The sequence below is a fragment of the Ips typographus genome, linkage group LG14 (genome assembly GCF_016097725.1).
Source record: "Ips typographus isolate SLU linkage group LG14, UJ_Ityp_2.0, whole genome shotgun sequence".
In the NCBI taxonomy this organism is placed as follows: Eukaryota; Metazoa; Arthropoda; class Insecta; order Coleoptera; family Curculionidae; genus Ips; species Ips typographus.
Genome location: NC_138435.1, coordinates 2205418 through 2222271, shown reverse-complemented (window position 1 = coordinate 2222271; position 16854 = coordinate 2205418). Strand labels below are relative to the sequence as shown.

At 37.9% G+C, this 16854-nt stretch overlaps 2 protein-coding genes and 1 non-coding gene across 3 annotated transcripts; 1 reads left to right on the top strand and 2 right to left on the bottom strand.

Moving 5' to 3' along the window:
• The first annotated feature begins 2463 nt into the window (after nucleotides 1–2463).
• Nucleotides 2464–11911, top strand: LOC145737821 (histidine decarboxylase-like). The gene is made up of 13 exons (XM_081992659.1): nucleotides 2464–2569; nucleotides 2779–2810; nucleotides 3253–3539; nucleotides 5111–5230; nucleotides 5374–5519; nucleotides 5577–5709; nucleotides 9645–9874; nucleotides 10112–10202; nucleotides 10254–10489; nucleotides 10540–10733; nucleotides 10838–11005; nucleotides 11447–11605; nucleotides 11660–11911. Exons 2-13 carry the CDS (start codon nucleotides 2783–2785, stop codon nucleotides 11845–11847), a joined length of 1980 nt encoding a protein of 659 aa, XP_081848785.1. The 5' UTR covers nucleotides 2464–2569; nucleotides 2779–2782; the 3' UTR covers nucleotides 11848–11911.
• A 1927-nt stretch (nucleotides 11912–13838) lies between these two features.
• On the bottom strand, nucleotides 13839–13920 carry TRNAS-UGA (transfer RNA serine (anticodon UGA)). Its single transcript has one exon. It is a non-coding gene; the product is annotated as a tRNA-Ser (tRNA).
• Nucleotides 13921–14196: 276 nt separating this feature from the next.
• On the bottom strand, nucleotides 14197–16309 carry LOC145737993 (succinate--CoA ligase [ADP-forming] subunit beta, mitochondrial-like). Its single transcript, XM_081992852.1, has 7 exons — nucleotides 16128–16309; nucleotides 15801–16072; nucleotides 15535–15697; nucleotides 15218–15482; nucleotides 15049–15164; nucleotides 14802–14990; nucleotides 14197–14748 (listed from the first exon to the last, which is right to left on the bottom strand). Exons 1-7 carry the CDS (start codon nucleotides 16182–16184, stop codon nucleotides 14464–14466), a joined length of 1347 nt encoding a protein of 448 aa, XP_081848978.1. The 5' UTR covers nucleotides 16185–16309; the 3' UTR covers nucleotides 14197–14463.
• Between the last annotated feature and the right edge of the window lie 545 nt (nucleotides 16310–16854).

Genomic DNA, 16854 nt, shown 5'->3' with positions numbered 1-16854 from the left:
AAATATAGAGCAGACTTCAAGCTTTCCAAAACAATCCTCACATGAGTTGATTAATAACACCGTTTGACCGCTAGAGGGCGTCAAAGTTCCTTCACCAGAAAATCACATATTTTTGACACTCGCTGCTTTGATCCTAAATTACTCCCTTATTTGACAAGTTACGTCAAAATGTCAGAGAAAACTAAAGATAGAGCAGATTTCAAGCTTTCCAAAAATATCATTACATGAGTTGATTGATCAAACCGTTTGGCCGCTAGAGAGCGTCAAAGTTTCTTCACCATAAAATCACATATTTTGTGACACACGTTGCTTTGATCCTAAATTACTCCCTTATTTGACAAGTTACGTCAAAATGTCATAGAAAACAAAAGATAGAGCAGACTTCAAGCTTTCCAAAACAATCCTCACATGAGTTGATTAATAACACCGTTTGACCGCTAGAGGGCGTCAAAGTTCCTCCACCAGAAAATCACATATTTTGTGACACACGCTGCTTTGATCCTAAATTACTCCCTTATTTGACAAGTTACGTCAAAATGTCATAGAAAACTAAAGATAGAGCAGATTTCAAGCTTTCCAAAAATATCATTACATGAGTTGATTGATCAAACCGTTTGGCCGCTAGAGAGCGTCAAAGTTTCTTCACCATAAAATCACATATTTTGTGACACACGTTGCTTTGATCCTAAATTACTCCCTTATTTGACAAGTTACGTCAAAATGTCAAAGAAAACTAAAGATAGAGCAGATTTCAAGCTTTCCAGAAATATCATCACATGAGTTGATTAATAATACCGTTTGGCCGCTAGAGGGCGTCAAAGTTCCTTCACCAGAAAATCACATATTTTGTGACACACGCTGCTTTGATCCTAAATTACTCCCTTATTTGACAAGTTACGTCAAAATGTCATAGAAAACAAAAGATAGAGCAGACTTCAAGCTTTCCAAAACAATCCTCACATGAGTTGATTAATAACACCGTTTGACCGCTAGAGGGCGTCAAAGTTCCTCCACCAGAAAATCACATATTTTGTGACACACGCTGCTTTGATCCTAAATTACTCCCTTATTTGACAAGTTACGTCAAAATGTCATAGAAAACTAAAGATAGAGCAGATTTCAAGCTTTCCAAAAATATCATTACATGAGTTGATTGATCAAACCGTTTGGCCGCTAGAGAGCGTCAAAGTTTCTTCACCATAAAATCACATATTTTGTGACACACGTTGCTTTGATCCTAAATTACTCCCTTATTTGACAAGTTACGTCAAAATGTCAAAGAAAACTAAAGATAGAGCAGATTTCAAGCTTTCCAGAAATATCATCACATGAGTTGATTAATAATACCGTTTGGCCGCTAGAGGGCGTCAAAGTTCCTTCACCAGAAAATCACATATTTTGTGACACACGCTGCTTTGATCCTAAATTACTCCCTTATTTGACAAGTTACGTCAAAATGTCATAGAAAACAAAATATAAAGCAGACTTCAAGCTTTCCAAAACTATCGTCACATGAGTTGATTAATAACACCGTTTGGCCGCTAGAGGGCGTCAAAGTTCCTTCACCAGAAAATCACATATTTTGTGACACACGCTGCTTTGATCCTAAATTACTCCCTTATTTGACAAGTTACGTCAAAATGTCAGAGAAAACTAAAGATAGAGCAGACTTCAAGCTTTCCAGAAATATGCTCACATGAGTTGATTGATAACACCGTTTGACCGCTAGAGGGCGTCAAAGTTCCTTCACCAGAAAATCACATATTTTGTGACACCTGTTGCTTTGATCCTAAATTACTCCTTTATTTGACAAGTTAGGTCAAAATGTCATAGAAAACAAAAGATAGAGCAGATTTCAAGCTTTCCAAAAATATCCTCACATGAGTTGATTGACACAAAAAATCTTAAAAATTGCGTGCAGGGTGAATTTTCAAAATTTCCGTATTAACTTGGTTTTGGTGCAGTTACTTGGTTGAAGCCGTGCAACTTCCAAGATTAAAAAGGAATATTTATGAAAATTTTACACAATATTTTAGACACTATGGGCTAAATTGTGTTGAAAAAATTAAGTTTCTAACTTAAAAACTGAATTTGTGGGAAATTTTCAAAATCACTGTGCTCCACAACTTAGAGAGCGATGAAGGTAGCGAGTTTTCAAACTTTGATTTAGTGTAGTCGCTTGTTTAACACCCTGTAACTTTCACATTTGGAAAGGGAGATTTACGAAACTTTTACACAATTTATTCTTGACAAAAATGAAGCTTTTAACACAAAAAAGTTTAAATTTTGTAAACAAAAAATTGTATACAAACTGTTATGTTTCCCAGTTGATTTTAAAGCAAATTTAGCCTTATTTTCCTAGTTTTATAGGGCTCGTTTTTGTTTCAATTACTTTATTGGAATTGTATCACTTTGCAAATGGATTTAGATATAAAAGCTTGTTAGTAGGGACGACGAAACCTTATATAAAAGGGGAATTGGCGCAACTTGTTGCATCTTCCAGTTTTACTATTTGGCTTCCGTTGGTCTGTTCTCTCGCAGCTTTTTTCGTTTTTAGTGCTCAAAAAATGTAAGTAAAGTGATTTTTTTTTTATTAATTTTGCGGTTATTTTCACTAAATTAGGGTGGTTTCAAATTGGATTACCTCCTAAACCTAGAAAGGTATTAATCAAATTGATTACTACTAATACAGTAGCAATATCCATAATTTCAATTGGTAATCCAATTTCAAATTTGTTTTTTGTTATTTTTCCGGTTAAATTTTTTTGAAATTTACAGAAACATGGACAGTGACGAATTTCGTGTAAAAGGTAAGCATTTTCTAGCTTCCATCATAGAAATTTGACAGAAAAAGTTTGATTTTCTAGTTGCAAGTCAGTTTAAAGAGTTTTGCTGGACAAATACATTGTTGCCAGCCTTCAAAGTTGGTTTTTGCGATTCAAACTACTTTTTTTATAGTCACGTGAGCGTTTTTTGTTTGTACAGTGTTGCCAGCTCGAAAATTATGCTTTTGAGTGCCTCAATTTAATCCTCAAGGAAAAACTGATTTATTAAACCACTGAACTGTAAAAGGTAATTAAATCTTTATTACCCGAGAGAGAAATTGATTTTTAGCTGTTTTTTCCATAAAAAAAAACCTAAATCGTTCGTTGAAGTTTGAAATTTGCATGTTATTGAACACTATAAAGTGACGTTTACGTTCTGCTTGATCTGAATTTATAGTTTTTACAGTAAAATTGCGCCAATTTGCAGGCAAAGAACTAGTGGACTACATCGCAGATTATCTGGAAAACGTAGGGGAACGGCGAGTGTTTCCAGACAAAAAACCCGGATTTATCAGGGAGCTGATTCCCGGTTCGGCTCCGGTGAAAGGGGAATCGTGGGACGCCATTTTTAAGGACGTGGACAGAGTGATAATGCCCGGAGTCACTCATTGGCAAAGTCCACACATGCACGCCTATTTTCCTGCTTTGAACAGTTACCCTTCCATGCTGGGAGAGATGCTGAGCAACGCCATCAATTGTTTGGGATTTACTTGGGTAATTTATTTGACAGATAGCGTAACCCCTAGAAATTTGACAGCTGTCAACTGTCTACTAAGTGGAGTTAAATGTCAACCTTCAGTCCACTTAACTGTCCTAGTTTCCAGCAAAACGTGAGACGGTCAAAGTGATTTTTTCTTTTTGACAGCTGTCACAATTTAGTATATACTGGAACCGTCTGAAATTTGACAGCTGTCAACTGTCTACAAGAGCAGTTATGGATATTCAGGTCAACTAACTAACTAATAAAACGTTTTAGTTTCAAACAAGTCAATATGAACTCCCATCACTTTGGCTGTAGGCAAAAGATTTGAGTGATATTTTTGACAACTGTCACTTCCAACATATACTATAACCTTCTCAAATTTGACAGCTGTCAACCGTCTGAAATTTGACAGCTGTCAACTGTCTACAAGAGCAGTTATGGATATTCAGGTCAACTAACTAACTAATAAAATGTTTTAGTTTCAAACAAGTCAATTTGAACTTCCATTACTCTGGCTGTAACCAGAAGATTCGAGTGATGTTTTTGACAACTGTCACTTCCAACATATACTATAACCTCCTCAAATTTGACAGCTAACTGTCTACAAGTGGAGTAAATGTCAACTTCAATCAGTTATGTTTCAACTGTCTTAGTTTCATACAACTGACTAAGCCCCATTTGCCCAGAAAAACGGAAGGCGGTGAAATAATTTTTTTTTTTTTGACAGCTGTCACAATTTAGTATATACTGTAACCTCCTGAAATTTGACAGCTGTCAAATGTCTACAAGTGGAGTTAAATGTCAACTTCAATCAGTTGTGTTTCAACTGGTTTAGTTTCAGAGACCACTGGGGCACCGCCCTCTATACTACAAAGCCTAAAATGTCACTTTTAATGGCGGTTGATGCAGTTGCATCTCACATGCAGTAAAAAATAAGTTTTTTAAATTTTTTCGTGTGGTTGATTGCAAGTTGTGAGTGAAAAATCAAAAAAAGATTCATTCCTGATCCAGATATGTATTAGAAAGAGCTTTTTTATACACAATCAAGTCCAGCCTAAAACAACTAACACTGTTCAATACAAGAAAAACTGGTAAATGGTTCTTATGTTATTACCAAGAACATTCAAAATTATTTTTGTAAAAAACTCACATACCTGCGCATGTAACAAGTACCTAATAAGTTTACTGTACTAGAAAGCACTGGTACTTACCATTGAGTATAGTGTTGGAGTAAAATAATCCCACTTCAAAGTGTTCAACCTCTATTGAGTTAGTTCCGGTAAAAAACTGACACTGTTGGGCTTTTTCCTGAATTGCTGTTACAATGTGGCTTGAAAAACTTATGAACAAAAATAACTTACGCAAATAACCTCAAGTCGCGATTTTAAACCGTAAAAATTCATCTAATCCTCAAAAAACTCAATTTCCACAACACAAACAAACGCAAACTGTCACCACCATTCCCGCCATATTGGATGGTTTTGACAGGCACCTTCTAGTATAGTAGGCGGTGACTGGGGGCGGTCAAAATGGTTTTTTTTTTTGACAGCTGTCAATTCTTGACGTTTACAATTTTCCGTAGGCGTCCAGTCCGGTTTGTACCGAACTCGAAATGGTCGTAATGAACTGGCTGGGCAAGATGATTGGTCTGCCCGAGGATTTTTTGCATAGGAAAAGTGGTGATGGCGGAGGAGTGATTCAGGTAAGTCAAAAAGTTTGGTTGCCATCGTTTTCAAGCTCTATGGAGCGAGCAGAGCGTTTTTGACGTCACGATGACGCAATTTGGCTAAACCATTATTTGACCAACTGTCAAATTACGTCATTCTGACGTCAATTTACTCGTAGACCACATCCAGCGAATGCACATTGATCAGCCTATTGGCCGGACGATTTGTGGCGTTGAAAATGTACGAAAACTTGTATCCTGACGCAACAAAATACGAAATCAACGGTAAATTGGTGGCTTACTGTTCTGATCAAGCTCATTCCAGGTAAATTCACTCAATTTCCTCCAATCCGAGTGGTTTTCAATTTTTTTAGCAAAATAGTGTGGAGAAAGCTGCCCTGATTGGTCTGGTTACACTGAGATACATTGAATGCGACGAGAATTTCTCCATGAGAGGTGATCGACTGTTGAAAGCCGTTAGAGAGGATAGAGAACTGGGGTTGATACCATTTTGGGTAAGTTTTTAGTTGTCAAACATAAAGAAAGTTTAATATTTCGTTATTGTGGAATTCAACCAATTAAACTTAGAAAACTGCCAAGAAAATGGAGAGTAAAAAGGGGAAAGAGATAAGTCATCGAAGCAAATCAAGCGACGACAGTATTAATTACAAACAAGGGATTTAAAACCCTTTCAATCGTCGTAAAGGAGATTTGACCAATTACTTCTTTCTGGGGAAACTTTCCGCTTAGATATCGCACAGAAAATCCCTTGTGGATTTAATTGACTTTGTAAATTGGTTTTGTAGTCGATTGCAACGAAAAAATATGGAAAACACGTTGAAAAGAGCGTCAGTCATCCCGAAAATTAAATGACTTTTATCTCCATTATTTGAAGAGTTACAAAAAAAATGTAAATAAGAAAAGTTGTAGGCAATTTCATTCTCGACAAGATTGTATTTAGGTGTTTTTGCAATTAAGGGCCTCCTTAAGGAGTTACAACCTTTGTGTGGACCTTATTTTCTACTTTTTTTACTTCGTTTCCTTCTCGTGTTTGTCAATTTTGTGTTTTCTACTTTTTTCCTGTCCTTCTTTGTTTCATTCACTTTGTTGTTATTTCTGTTCTTTATTTTTGTTTTTTTTTCATTTTTTTCTTTTCTTCTTTCTCTCTTCCGTTATCACTTTATTTTCTTCTACTTCTTTTTTTACTTTGATTTTTATTTCGTTTTTTTTTCTTCTTTCTGTTCTTTATCATCTCTTCTTTACACTGAAACAGTGAAAATTGGTTTGGCCGCTAGAGGGCGTTCAAGTCAAGCAACCTTTCCAGACCAATCATTTTGACAGTTGTTGCTTTGACCTCGAATAACTCACTTATTTCCAACACTTTCATAGAAGTTTTATATGTCAGTGGAAAGCTAATGAAACGGGCTTTCCATCGACATATAAAAGTTGGTTGGTTGACTTCCCAGTTTGGCCGCTAGAGGCCGTTAAATTCAAGCAACCTTTCCAGACCAATAACTTTGACAGTTGTTGCTTTGACCTCAAATAACTCACTTATTTCCAACACTTTCATAGGAGTTTTATATGTCAATGGAAAGATAATGAAACGGGCTTTCCATCGACATATAAAAGTTGGTTAGTTGATTTCCGAGTTTGGCCGCTAGAAGCTGTTAAAACTAAGCAACCTTACCAGACCAATAATTTTGACAGTTGTTACCTTGACCTTGAATAACTCACTTATTTCCAACACTTTCATAGGACTTTTATATGTCAATGGAAAGCTAATGAAACGGGCTTTCCATCGACATATAAAAGTTGGTTGGTTGATTTCCGGGTTTGGCCGCTAGAGGCCGTTAAAGTCAAGCAACCTTTCCAGACCAATCATTTTGACAGTTGTTGCTTTGACCTCGAATAACTCACTTATTTCCAACACTTTCATAGAAGTTTTATATGTCAGTGGAAAGCTAATGAAACGGGCTTTCCATCGACATATAAAAGTTGGTTGGTTGACTTCCCAGTTTGGCCGCTAGAGGCCGTTAAATTCAAGCAACCTTTCCAGACCAATAACTTTGACAGTTGTTGCTTTGACCTCAAATAACTCACTTATTTCCAACACTTTCATAGGAGTTTTATATGTCAATGGAAAGATAATGAAACGGGCTTTCCATCGACATATAAAAGTTGGTTAGTTGATTTCCGAGTTTGGCCGCTAGAAGCTGTTAAAACTAAGCAACCTTACCAGACCAATAATTTTGACAGTTGTTACCTTGACCTTGAATAACTCACTTATTTCCAACACTTTCATAGGACTTTTATATGTCAATGGAAAGCTAATGAAACGGGCTTTCCATCGACATATAAAAGTTGGTTGGTTGATTTCCGGGTTTGGCCGCTAGAGGCCGTTAAAGTCAAGCAACCTTTCCAGACCAATCATTTTGACAGTTGTTGCTTTGACCTCGAATAACTCACTTATTTCCAACACTTTTATAGGATTTTTATATGTCAATGGAAAGCTAATGAAACGAGCTTTCCATCGACATATAAAAGTTGGTTGGTTGATTTCCCAGTTTGGCCGCTAGAGGCCGTTAAAATCAAGCAACCTTTCCAGACCAATCATTTTGACAGTTGTTGCTTTGACCTCGAATAACTCACTTATTTCCAACACTTTCATAGAAGTTTTATATGTCAGTGGAAAGCTAATGAAACGGGCTTTCCATCGACATATAAAAGTTGGTTGGTTGATTTCCGGGTTTGGCCGCTAGAGGCCGTTAAAGTCAAGCAACCTTTCCAGACCAATCATTTTGACAGTTGTTGCTTTGACCTCGAATAACTCACTTATTTCCAACACTTTCATAGGAGTTTTATATGTTGATGGAAAGCTAATGAAACGGGCTTTCCATCGACATATAAAAGTTGGTTGGTTGATTTCCGAGTTTGGCCGCTAGAAGCTGTTAAAACTAAGCAACCTTACCACACCAATAATTTTGACAGTTGTTGCTTTGACCTCAAATAACTCACTTATTTCCAACACTTTCATAGGAGTTTTATATGTCAATGGAAAGCTAATGAAACGGGCTTTCCATCGACATATAAAAGTTGGTTGGTTGATTTCCGGGTTTGGCCGCTAGAGGCCGTTAAAGTCAAGCAACCTTTCCAGACCAATCATTTTGACAGTTGTTGCTTTGACCTCGAATAACTGACGTATTTCCAACACTTTCTTAGGACTTTTGTATGTTGATGGAAAGCTAATGAAACGGGCTTTCCATCGACATATAAAAGTTGGTTGGTTGACTTCCCAGTTTGGACGCTAGAGGCCGTTAAAGTCAATCAACCTTTCCAGACCAATCATTTTGACAGTTGTGGCTTTGACCTCGAATAACTCACTTATGTCCAACACTTTCATAGGACTTTTATATGTCAATGGAAAGCTAATGAAACGGGCTTTCCATCGACATATAAAAGTTGGTTGGTTGACTTCCCAGTTTGGACGCTAGAGGCCGTTAAAGTCAATCAACCTTTCCAGACCAATCATTTTGACAGTTGTGGCTTTGACCTCGAATAACTCACTTATGTCCAACACTTTCATAGGACTTTTATATGTCAATGGAAAGCTAATGAAACGGGCTTTCCATCGACATATAAAAGTTGGTTGGTTGACTTCCCAGTTTGGACGCTAGAGGTCGTTAAAGTTAAGCAACCTTTACAGACCAATCATTTTGACAGTTGTGGCTTTGACCTCGAATAACTCACGTATTTCCAACACTTTCTTAGGACTTTTGTATGTTGATGGAAAGCTAATGAAACGGGCTTTCCATCGACATATAAAAGTTGGTTAGTTGATTTCCGGGTTTGGCCGCTAGAGGCCGTTAAAGTCAAGCAACCTTTCCAGACCAATCATTTTGACAGTTGTTGCTTTGACCTCAAATAACTCACTTATTTCCAACACTTTCATAGGACTTTTGTATGTTGATGGAAAGCTAATGAAACGGGCTTTCCATCGACATATAAAAGTTGGTTGGTTGACTTCCCAGTTTGGCCGCTAGAGGCCGTTAAATTCAAGCAACCTTACCAGACCAATAATTTTGACAGTTGTTGCTTTAACCTCGAATAACTCACTTATTTCCAACACTTTCATAGGAGTTTTATATGTCAATGGAAAGATAATGAAACGGGCTTTCCATCGACATATAAAAGTTGGTTGGTTGACTTCCCAGTTTGGCCGCTAGAGGCCGTTAAATTCAAGCAACCTTTCCAGACCAATAACTTTGACAGTTGTTGCTTTGACCTCAAATAACTCACTTATTTCCAACACTTTCATAGGACTTTTATATGTCAATGGAAAGCTAATGAAACGGGCTTTCCATCGACATATAAAAGTTGGTTGGTTGATTTCCGAGTTTGGCCGCTAGAGGGCTTTTCATTTACGGGCATAAATTTGTGTATTATAATTCAGGTTTGCGCTACTTTGGGTACTACCGGCTCATGCGCTTTTGACAATTTGGATGAAATCAGCGAGGTGTGCTACAACGAACTGTTATGGTGTCACGTGGATGCCGCCTACGCCGGATCCGCTTTCATTTGTCCGGAATACCGGGTGTGGCTGAAAGGAATCGAAAAAGCCAACTCGATCGCTTTCAATCCATCGAAATGGTTGATGGTACACTTTGATTGCACCGCTATGTGGTGAGTTTGTCAAGAATTCAGTCATTTTTGCCTGACTGATAAATTTCTGTAAATGATTCAAAAGTGTTGGCAATGTTGCCAAACTGACCAATTCCGCCAGTTTTTAATCTTGAAACTTTGAAAATTCACCAAAACTTGAGTTTTTAAGTTAGGAAACTCCATTTTTTAACACAATTTATCCCAGAGTGTCTAGAATATTGTGTAAATCATTAATTTTGCCAAAACGACCGATTTTAGGGTGAAAAACAGCAGCGCATTGCACGGAGCATTCAACGTAAACCCACTCTATCTGACTCACGAATATTCCGGTCTGGCAATCGACTACATGGTAACCTAACCTCAATTTTCTTGTACCTACAAACCTAACCAAACATTTCAGCATTGGCAAATCCCATTAAGTAAACGGTTTCGCTCCCTAAAGTTATGGTTTGTGATCCGAAATTACGGCATAACAGGACTGCAAGAACACATCAGAAAAGGTGTGTTTCTGGCCGAAAAGTTTGAAAATTTCGTTAGAAACGACCCAAGATTTGAAATTCCCGCCAAACGTTATCTGGGTTTGGTCGTTTTCCGTTTGGTGGGGGAAAATTTCATCACGGAAACCTTATGCAAAAGGTGGTTACAGTTGAAAGTACTACAGTCACACTGAAAGTGCAATTTTTCAGGTTAAATTCCCGAGGAAACATCCACTGTGTCCCGGCTAATTTAAAAGGAAAATACGTCATTCGATTCACTGTGACGTCACCAAGAACCACCCTCGATCATATCGTGAAAGATTGGAAAGAGATAGTGAATGTGGCCAATGATGTACTGCAAGAAAGAGAAAAGTATCTTAACAAGGCTAAAGTTCCTTTGGGAGGTAATAAACGAGTTGTTTTTTGACAGAAACTGTCATCGCAGAAAGGTTTTAGTTATCTTAATTGCCCCAAGAGGGCGCCCAGACTGGTTTTCTGTACATTTCAGAGATCAAGGACAAAAACGAAAACTTTGGATCGAGTTTGTTGCTGTCCAACGTGCCGATGTCGCCAAAAATTGTAAACGCCTCGTTTGCCGCCATCTATGACCAGGGAGATGTACTGGAACAGTTTACCAAAACGATCAAACTGAGAAAAGATGCCCAAGACAGTCCAGGTAGTGTAAAATATGACGTTTCTAAGTGAAATTGACAGTTCAAATTGACAGCCAAACGTCACTTTCAGATTTTTCAAAAAATATTCGAGTTACTTTGACAGCTCACAATTTGGTTATTTTGACACTTATTGAGTTGTTTTTTTTGACAAATTGTAGCCTAGACTGTCCTCTACAAACTGTCAAATAACACGTTGTTACGCAAAGTGTCAACTAACTGAGTTATTGCACTTACTATTGTCACTTTGACAGCCCCATAACTCGGTTATTATGACAGGTATCGAGTTGTTTTTTTTGACAGATTGTAGCCCAGAGAGAAAATGACGTGTTTGTACGCAAAATGTATACACAGAGTGAATTTTTGAATCAAAACATTGATTAACTGCGCTAACATGTTATTGAGTAAAAATTTAGTCATTTCCTTCAGTTTTTTGGTGGTTTTAGCGATGAGAAGAAGAATCAAAGGAATTTTAATGTCTGGAAAACAGTTTTCCTTGGACTCTCGTCTGGATCTGTTCCATGGAATCGAAACAACACCAGAAAGCAACAATTTACCAGTGGTGGAAGATTCGGGAGAGTTTGAGGAGAAAGACACTTCTTCTGGTAGTTTTTTCATTATTTTTTTTCCGTTTTCGTCCATTATTTGGATGATTTCAGACCATGACACCAGCGAATCTCACTCGCCCTTAAGGGACAATTTTGACCAGCCAGTGGGACGTCACAATCGTTCCAAATCGGTGGATCACCAAATGAACTTAACCATAAACGACCTGAAAGTGGAGAAGGAGATTTGCCGCAAATGCGGCCACAAAGTGGAGAAGGTGGAGAAAGTGGATGGTTTTTAATGTTTCTCTCTTTATCTAACTCATATAATCCCTGAAAAAAGCAAATAAAATTCATGTACCTATATTTACATTTTTTTTCTGATTTTTTGGTATTTGATGCTCAAACCCATTTGGTTTTTAGAAGCTTCATTTTTTACGCAATATACAGCCCAAAGTGTCTAAAATATTGTATAACATTTTCATAAATCTCCCTTATTAATTTGGTAAGTTACACTGCTTTAACCAAGTGACTGCACTAAAACAAAATTTATAGTTTGATGCTAAATTACTCCCTTATTTGACAAGTTACGTGAAAATGTCATAGAAAACAAAAGATAGAGCAGATTTCAAGCTTTCCAAAACAATTACCACATAATTTGATTGATCACACCGTTTGGCCGCTAGAAGGCGTCAAAGTTCCTTCACCATAAAATCACATAGTTTTTGACACCTGCTGCTTTGACTTTAAATTACTCCCTTATTTGACAAGTTACGTCAAAATGTCAGAGAAAAGAAAAGATAGAGCAGATTTCAAGCTTTCCAAAAGTGTCCCTCCATGAATTGATTGATAGCACTGTTTGACCGCTAGAGGGCGTCAAAGCTCCTTTACCATAAAATAACATATTTTTTGACACTTGCTGCTTTGTCCCTAAATTACTCCCTTATTTGACAAGTTACGTCAAAATGTCATAGAAAACAAAAGATAGAGTAGATTTCAAGCTTTCCAAAAGAGTCCCAACACGAGTTGATTGAGCACACCGTTTGACCGCTAGAGGGCGTCAAAGCTCCTTTACCATAAAATCACATAGTATTTAACACCTGCTGCTTTGATCCTAAATTTCTCCCTTATTTGACAAGTTACGTGAAAATGTCAGAGAAAACAAAAGATAGAGCAGATTTCAAGCTTTCCAAAAGTGTCCCTCCATGAATTGATTGATAGCACTGTTTGACCGCTAGAGGGCGTCAAAGCTCCTTTACCATAAAATAACATATTTTTTGACACTTGCTGCTTTGTCCCTAAATTACTCCCTTATTTGACAAGTTACGTCAAAATGTCAAAGAAAATAAAAGATAGAGCAGATTTCAAGCTTTCCAAAAGTGTCCCTCCATGAGTTGATTCATAACACTGTTTGGCCGCTAGAGGGCGTCAAAGTTCCTTCACCATAAAATCACATATTTTGTGACACACGCTGCTTTGACCCTAAATTACTCCCTTATTTGACAAGTTACGTGAAAATGTCAGAGAAAACAAAAGATAGAGCAGATTTCAAGCTTTCCAAAAGTGTCCCTCCATGAATTGATTGATAGCACTGTTTGACCGCTAGAGGGCGTCAAAGCTCCTTTACCATAAAATAACATATTTTTTGACACTTGCTGCTTTGTCCCTAAATTACTCCCTTATTTGACAAGTTACGTCAAAATGTCAAAGAAAATAAAAGATAGAGCAGATTTCAAGCTTTCCAAAAGTGTCCCTCCATGAGTTGATTCATAACACTGTTTGGCCGCTAGAGGGCGTCAAAGTTCCTTCACCATAAAATCACATATTTTGTGACACACGCTGCTTTGACCCTAAATTACTCCCTTATTTGACAAGTTACGTGAAAATGTCAGAGAAAACAAAAGATAGAGCAGATTTCAAGCTTTCCAAAAGTGTCCCTCCATGAATTGATTGATCACACTGTTTGGCCGCTAGAGGGCGTCAAAGTTCCTTCACCATAAAATCACATAGTTTTTGACACCTGCTGCTTTGATCCTAAATTACTCCCTTATTTGACAAGTTACGTCAAAATGTCAAAGAAAACAAAAGATAGAGCAGATTTAAAGCTTTCCAAAAGTATCCCCCCACGAGTTGATTGATCACACCGTTTGGCCGCTAGAAGGCGTCAAAGTTCCTTCACCATAAAATCAAATATTTTACTCCCTTATTTGACAAGTTACGTCAAAATGCCATAGGAAATAAAAGATAGAGCAGATTTCCAAAAGTATCCAAAAATAAAAATAAAAAAAAGTGTCGCTGCGGACAGGATTCGAACCTGTGCGGGCAAAGCCCAATGGATTTCAAGTCCATCTCCTTAACCACTCGGACACCGCAGCTTCTGTTGTTGTTCGGATAATGCCGGTAACCTTCGCCGGGTTATCTACACAGTGCAATACTAATATAGTACAGAGTGTCCTAGTTAAATAAATATATTAAATACAAACAGATGTCAAAATGTGACACTGATTTCCACTTGGAACTTGTTTATTTTTAAATTTATACACTTATTTACAGTATTTTTTATCCTCTTTATAATGGCGTTTTTTCTTATATTCTTATAAGAATGGGGGGGTATTAGGGTACATATAAAAGAAATTACCAGTAACCGTAAATTCCAACAAATAAATATTTATTTATTAAACAAATACATGTACATAGAGTTTATACTTGTTTTTAGTGCAAACAGCTTTTAGACGAGATTATTTGTATAATTCCACTCAACCCAAGTGTATATACTAATCGAATAAATATTTACAAAAATAATATGATTAACCCGAACAGCTTTAATAAATAATACAATAATAATAATTATTACCTAGAAAAACACATTAATATTGAATGGATTGCAGGAATCTATTTTGCGATTATTTAATACTCATTTATAGGGGCATTTCGAAGTTTATGTCCAATTTGGCATCCCTGGCCAAACTGACAATGTTTGACAATTTGACAACCAATCGGGCGGCCTCGTCCAAATTGTCCACCGGCAAAATCTTAAGACCGGAACTGGCAATCAGCACTTTGGCATCGTCCACGTTAGTTCCTTGCAAACGGCACACGATCGGCATTTTCAGGCTCAATTCCTTCGCAGCCGCGATAATTCCCTCGGCTATTACGTCACACCGCATAATACCACCGAAGATGTTCACCAGAATTGCGTGCACCTAGAAAAAATCTAGTTTGTAATTGGTCCGAATTTGACCAATCACAATTGTACCTTAGGGTCTGAGGTGATGATTTTAAAAGCTTCCTTGACAGCTGACGCGGTAGCGCCACCGCCCACGTCCAAAAAATTGGCCGGAGAACCGCCGTGCAAGGAAATAATGTCCATAGTGGCCATGGCCAATCCGGCTCCGTTTACCATGCATCCGATGTTGCCGTCCAACGCGATGTAGTTCAAGTCAAACTAGAAGCGACATCATTAAGGAAACACTTTATTAAGTCAACAAGTGGCAACCGTGTACTTTTGCCGCGGCCACTTCCTTCTCGTCTTCCTGAGTCCAGTCTCTTAAAGCAAACAATTCTTTCTGTCTAAACTGGGCGTTGTCGTCGAAACGAAATTTAGCGTCCAAAGAGAAATCTAAATTAAAAAAAAAAAATCAGAAACTAAAACTGGAACAAACTTAACCCTACATTTTTCTCCGGCATCTTCAGCGTAAGGATTGATTTCAATGAGTAGAGCATCTTTCTTGACAAATAAATCGTACATTCTGAGCAGCATGTCGGCCGTTTTGTCTTTTTGCGACTCCAGGCCTACTTTAATTGCCACTTTTTCCGCCTGTTCCTTGGTCAGACCTTTAGTGACATCTACCGGCTCGTACAAAATGGCGTTGGGATTTTCCGCCGCCACCTCTTCAATATTGACTCCTCCTTGTGATGACGCAATTATTACAGGTCCCTGCAATGAATGAAACACTCACAAAGTTTTTATCAGTTTTTAAAGCACTTACAGCAAAAGCCCTCTCCATCATTACAGCAAAATAGAATTCCTTTCTAGGAAATTTACGTTCGGCAACCATAACAGCATTACAAATCCGTCCCTTTTCACCAGTTTGTTTCGTGACCAAATACTGTCCCAACATTTGGCCTGCAATGTCTTCTGCTTCGTCAGGCCTGAAAATTTACATTTTTGCCTGATAAAAATGTTTAAAAACACCACTTATCACTACTAGACAATCACAGCCGAAATTGATCTTTGACCCAGTAAACTACTCACGAATAAACCATCCTGACGCCCCCTTTCAGGCCGTTCTTGAAGCTGCCCTTGCCACGACCACCTGCCAGCACCTGAGCCTTGAGCACCAGGTCTTTGGTGTTTAATTTTTCGGCAATTTGGCGCGCTTCCTGTTTGGTTTTGGCCACCCCGAAATTCGGCACCGTTATTCCAGCATCTTTCAGCAGCGTGTAACTGATGTGCTCGTGCACGTTCAGATTACGTTTCTGTTGGGTTTGGGGGCCCCAACGGTTGTTTGCCGCCGTTCCTAGTATCTAAAAATAATACGGTTTATGTAATGCTGTTTTACGGTGACGGCTTTCAGCTTACTTTTGGGCATTTGTTAATCACCGCTGTTTCGGTCAAGGTTCGTAGCAGCGTGGCCATTGTCCGGATTTTCAATTAACCGGCGGTTTACTTGTCTCTATATAATCGATCACTGCTACTCAAATAATTAATTGTTAATCAAGAAAAATTTAATAGAGTGAACTGTCAAGATCAGCTGACTGAAAGGTAACACTTGTCGTCTGGGTTATATATGTCAGTCTGTCACACAGGTTAAGTCAATGAGGAAAAAGAACAAGTATCAGGAGGTAACAATAATACAAATTATAACTCGTTTGTGCATTAAGCGAGGGGGACGGAAGTTGATAGCGTATTCGCCTACTGCGCAGTTGAATTGACGCAAAGTCATTGTCAGTTTGGAGTTTCAAACCCGCAAAAATTTGTTGTTTGTATTTAGTGTTAATTTGTTTTGTTTGTTTGTGGTTCTTTAACAGTTGAGTTTTGCAAATTTAAATTAAGTTGTACAGTGGACAATAATAATAGTGTTTTATAGTGCCAACCGAAAGTTGACGGCCGCCATATTACTCCCCCTCTCCCCCTTGTTTCTGTCACCCCCTTTGTTTGCTATTGCTCCTTCCTGCTATATTTTTTTTATTCATTGGGTTAAGTTGTATCAAGGACGGTAAACAGTAAAGGATTGCTCGATCGGCCGATTTTGTTTACCGGCGGCGAATGAATTCTGACGTCACAGTGGGTCCTCGGGCGCACAATA

What these genes read in the sequence shown, in the direction of transcription:
- LOC145737821 (XM_081992659.1), top strand. Translation starts at nt 2,783, where the DNA reads ATGGACAGTGACGAATTTCGTGTAAAAG. An exon ending in GGCTAAAGTTCCTTTGGGAG is followed by an intron (nt 10,734 to 10,837) that starts GTAATAAACGAG and finishes TGTACATTTCAG; the next exon opens with AGATCAAGGACAAAAACGAA. An exon ending in GGAGAAAGACACTTCTTCTG is followed by an intron (nt 11,606 to 11,659) that starts GTAGTTTTTTCA and finishes GGATGATTTCAG; the next exon opens with ACCATGACACCAGCGAATCT.
- LOC145737993 (XM_081992852.1), bottom strand. Translation starts at nt 16,184, where the DNA reads ATGGCCACGCTGCTACGAACCTTGACCGAAACAGCGGTGATTAACAAA. An exon ending in GGCGTCAGGATGGTTTATTC is followed by an intron (nt 15,698 to 15,800) that starts GTGAGTAGTTTA and finishes GTAAATTTTCAG; the next exon opens with GCCTGACGAAGCAGAAGACA. An exon ending in TGATGGAGAGGGCTTTTGCT is followed by an intron (nt 15,483 to 15,534) that starts GTAAGTGCTTTA and finishes CATTCATTGCAG; the next exon opens with GGACCTGTAATAATTGCGTC.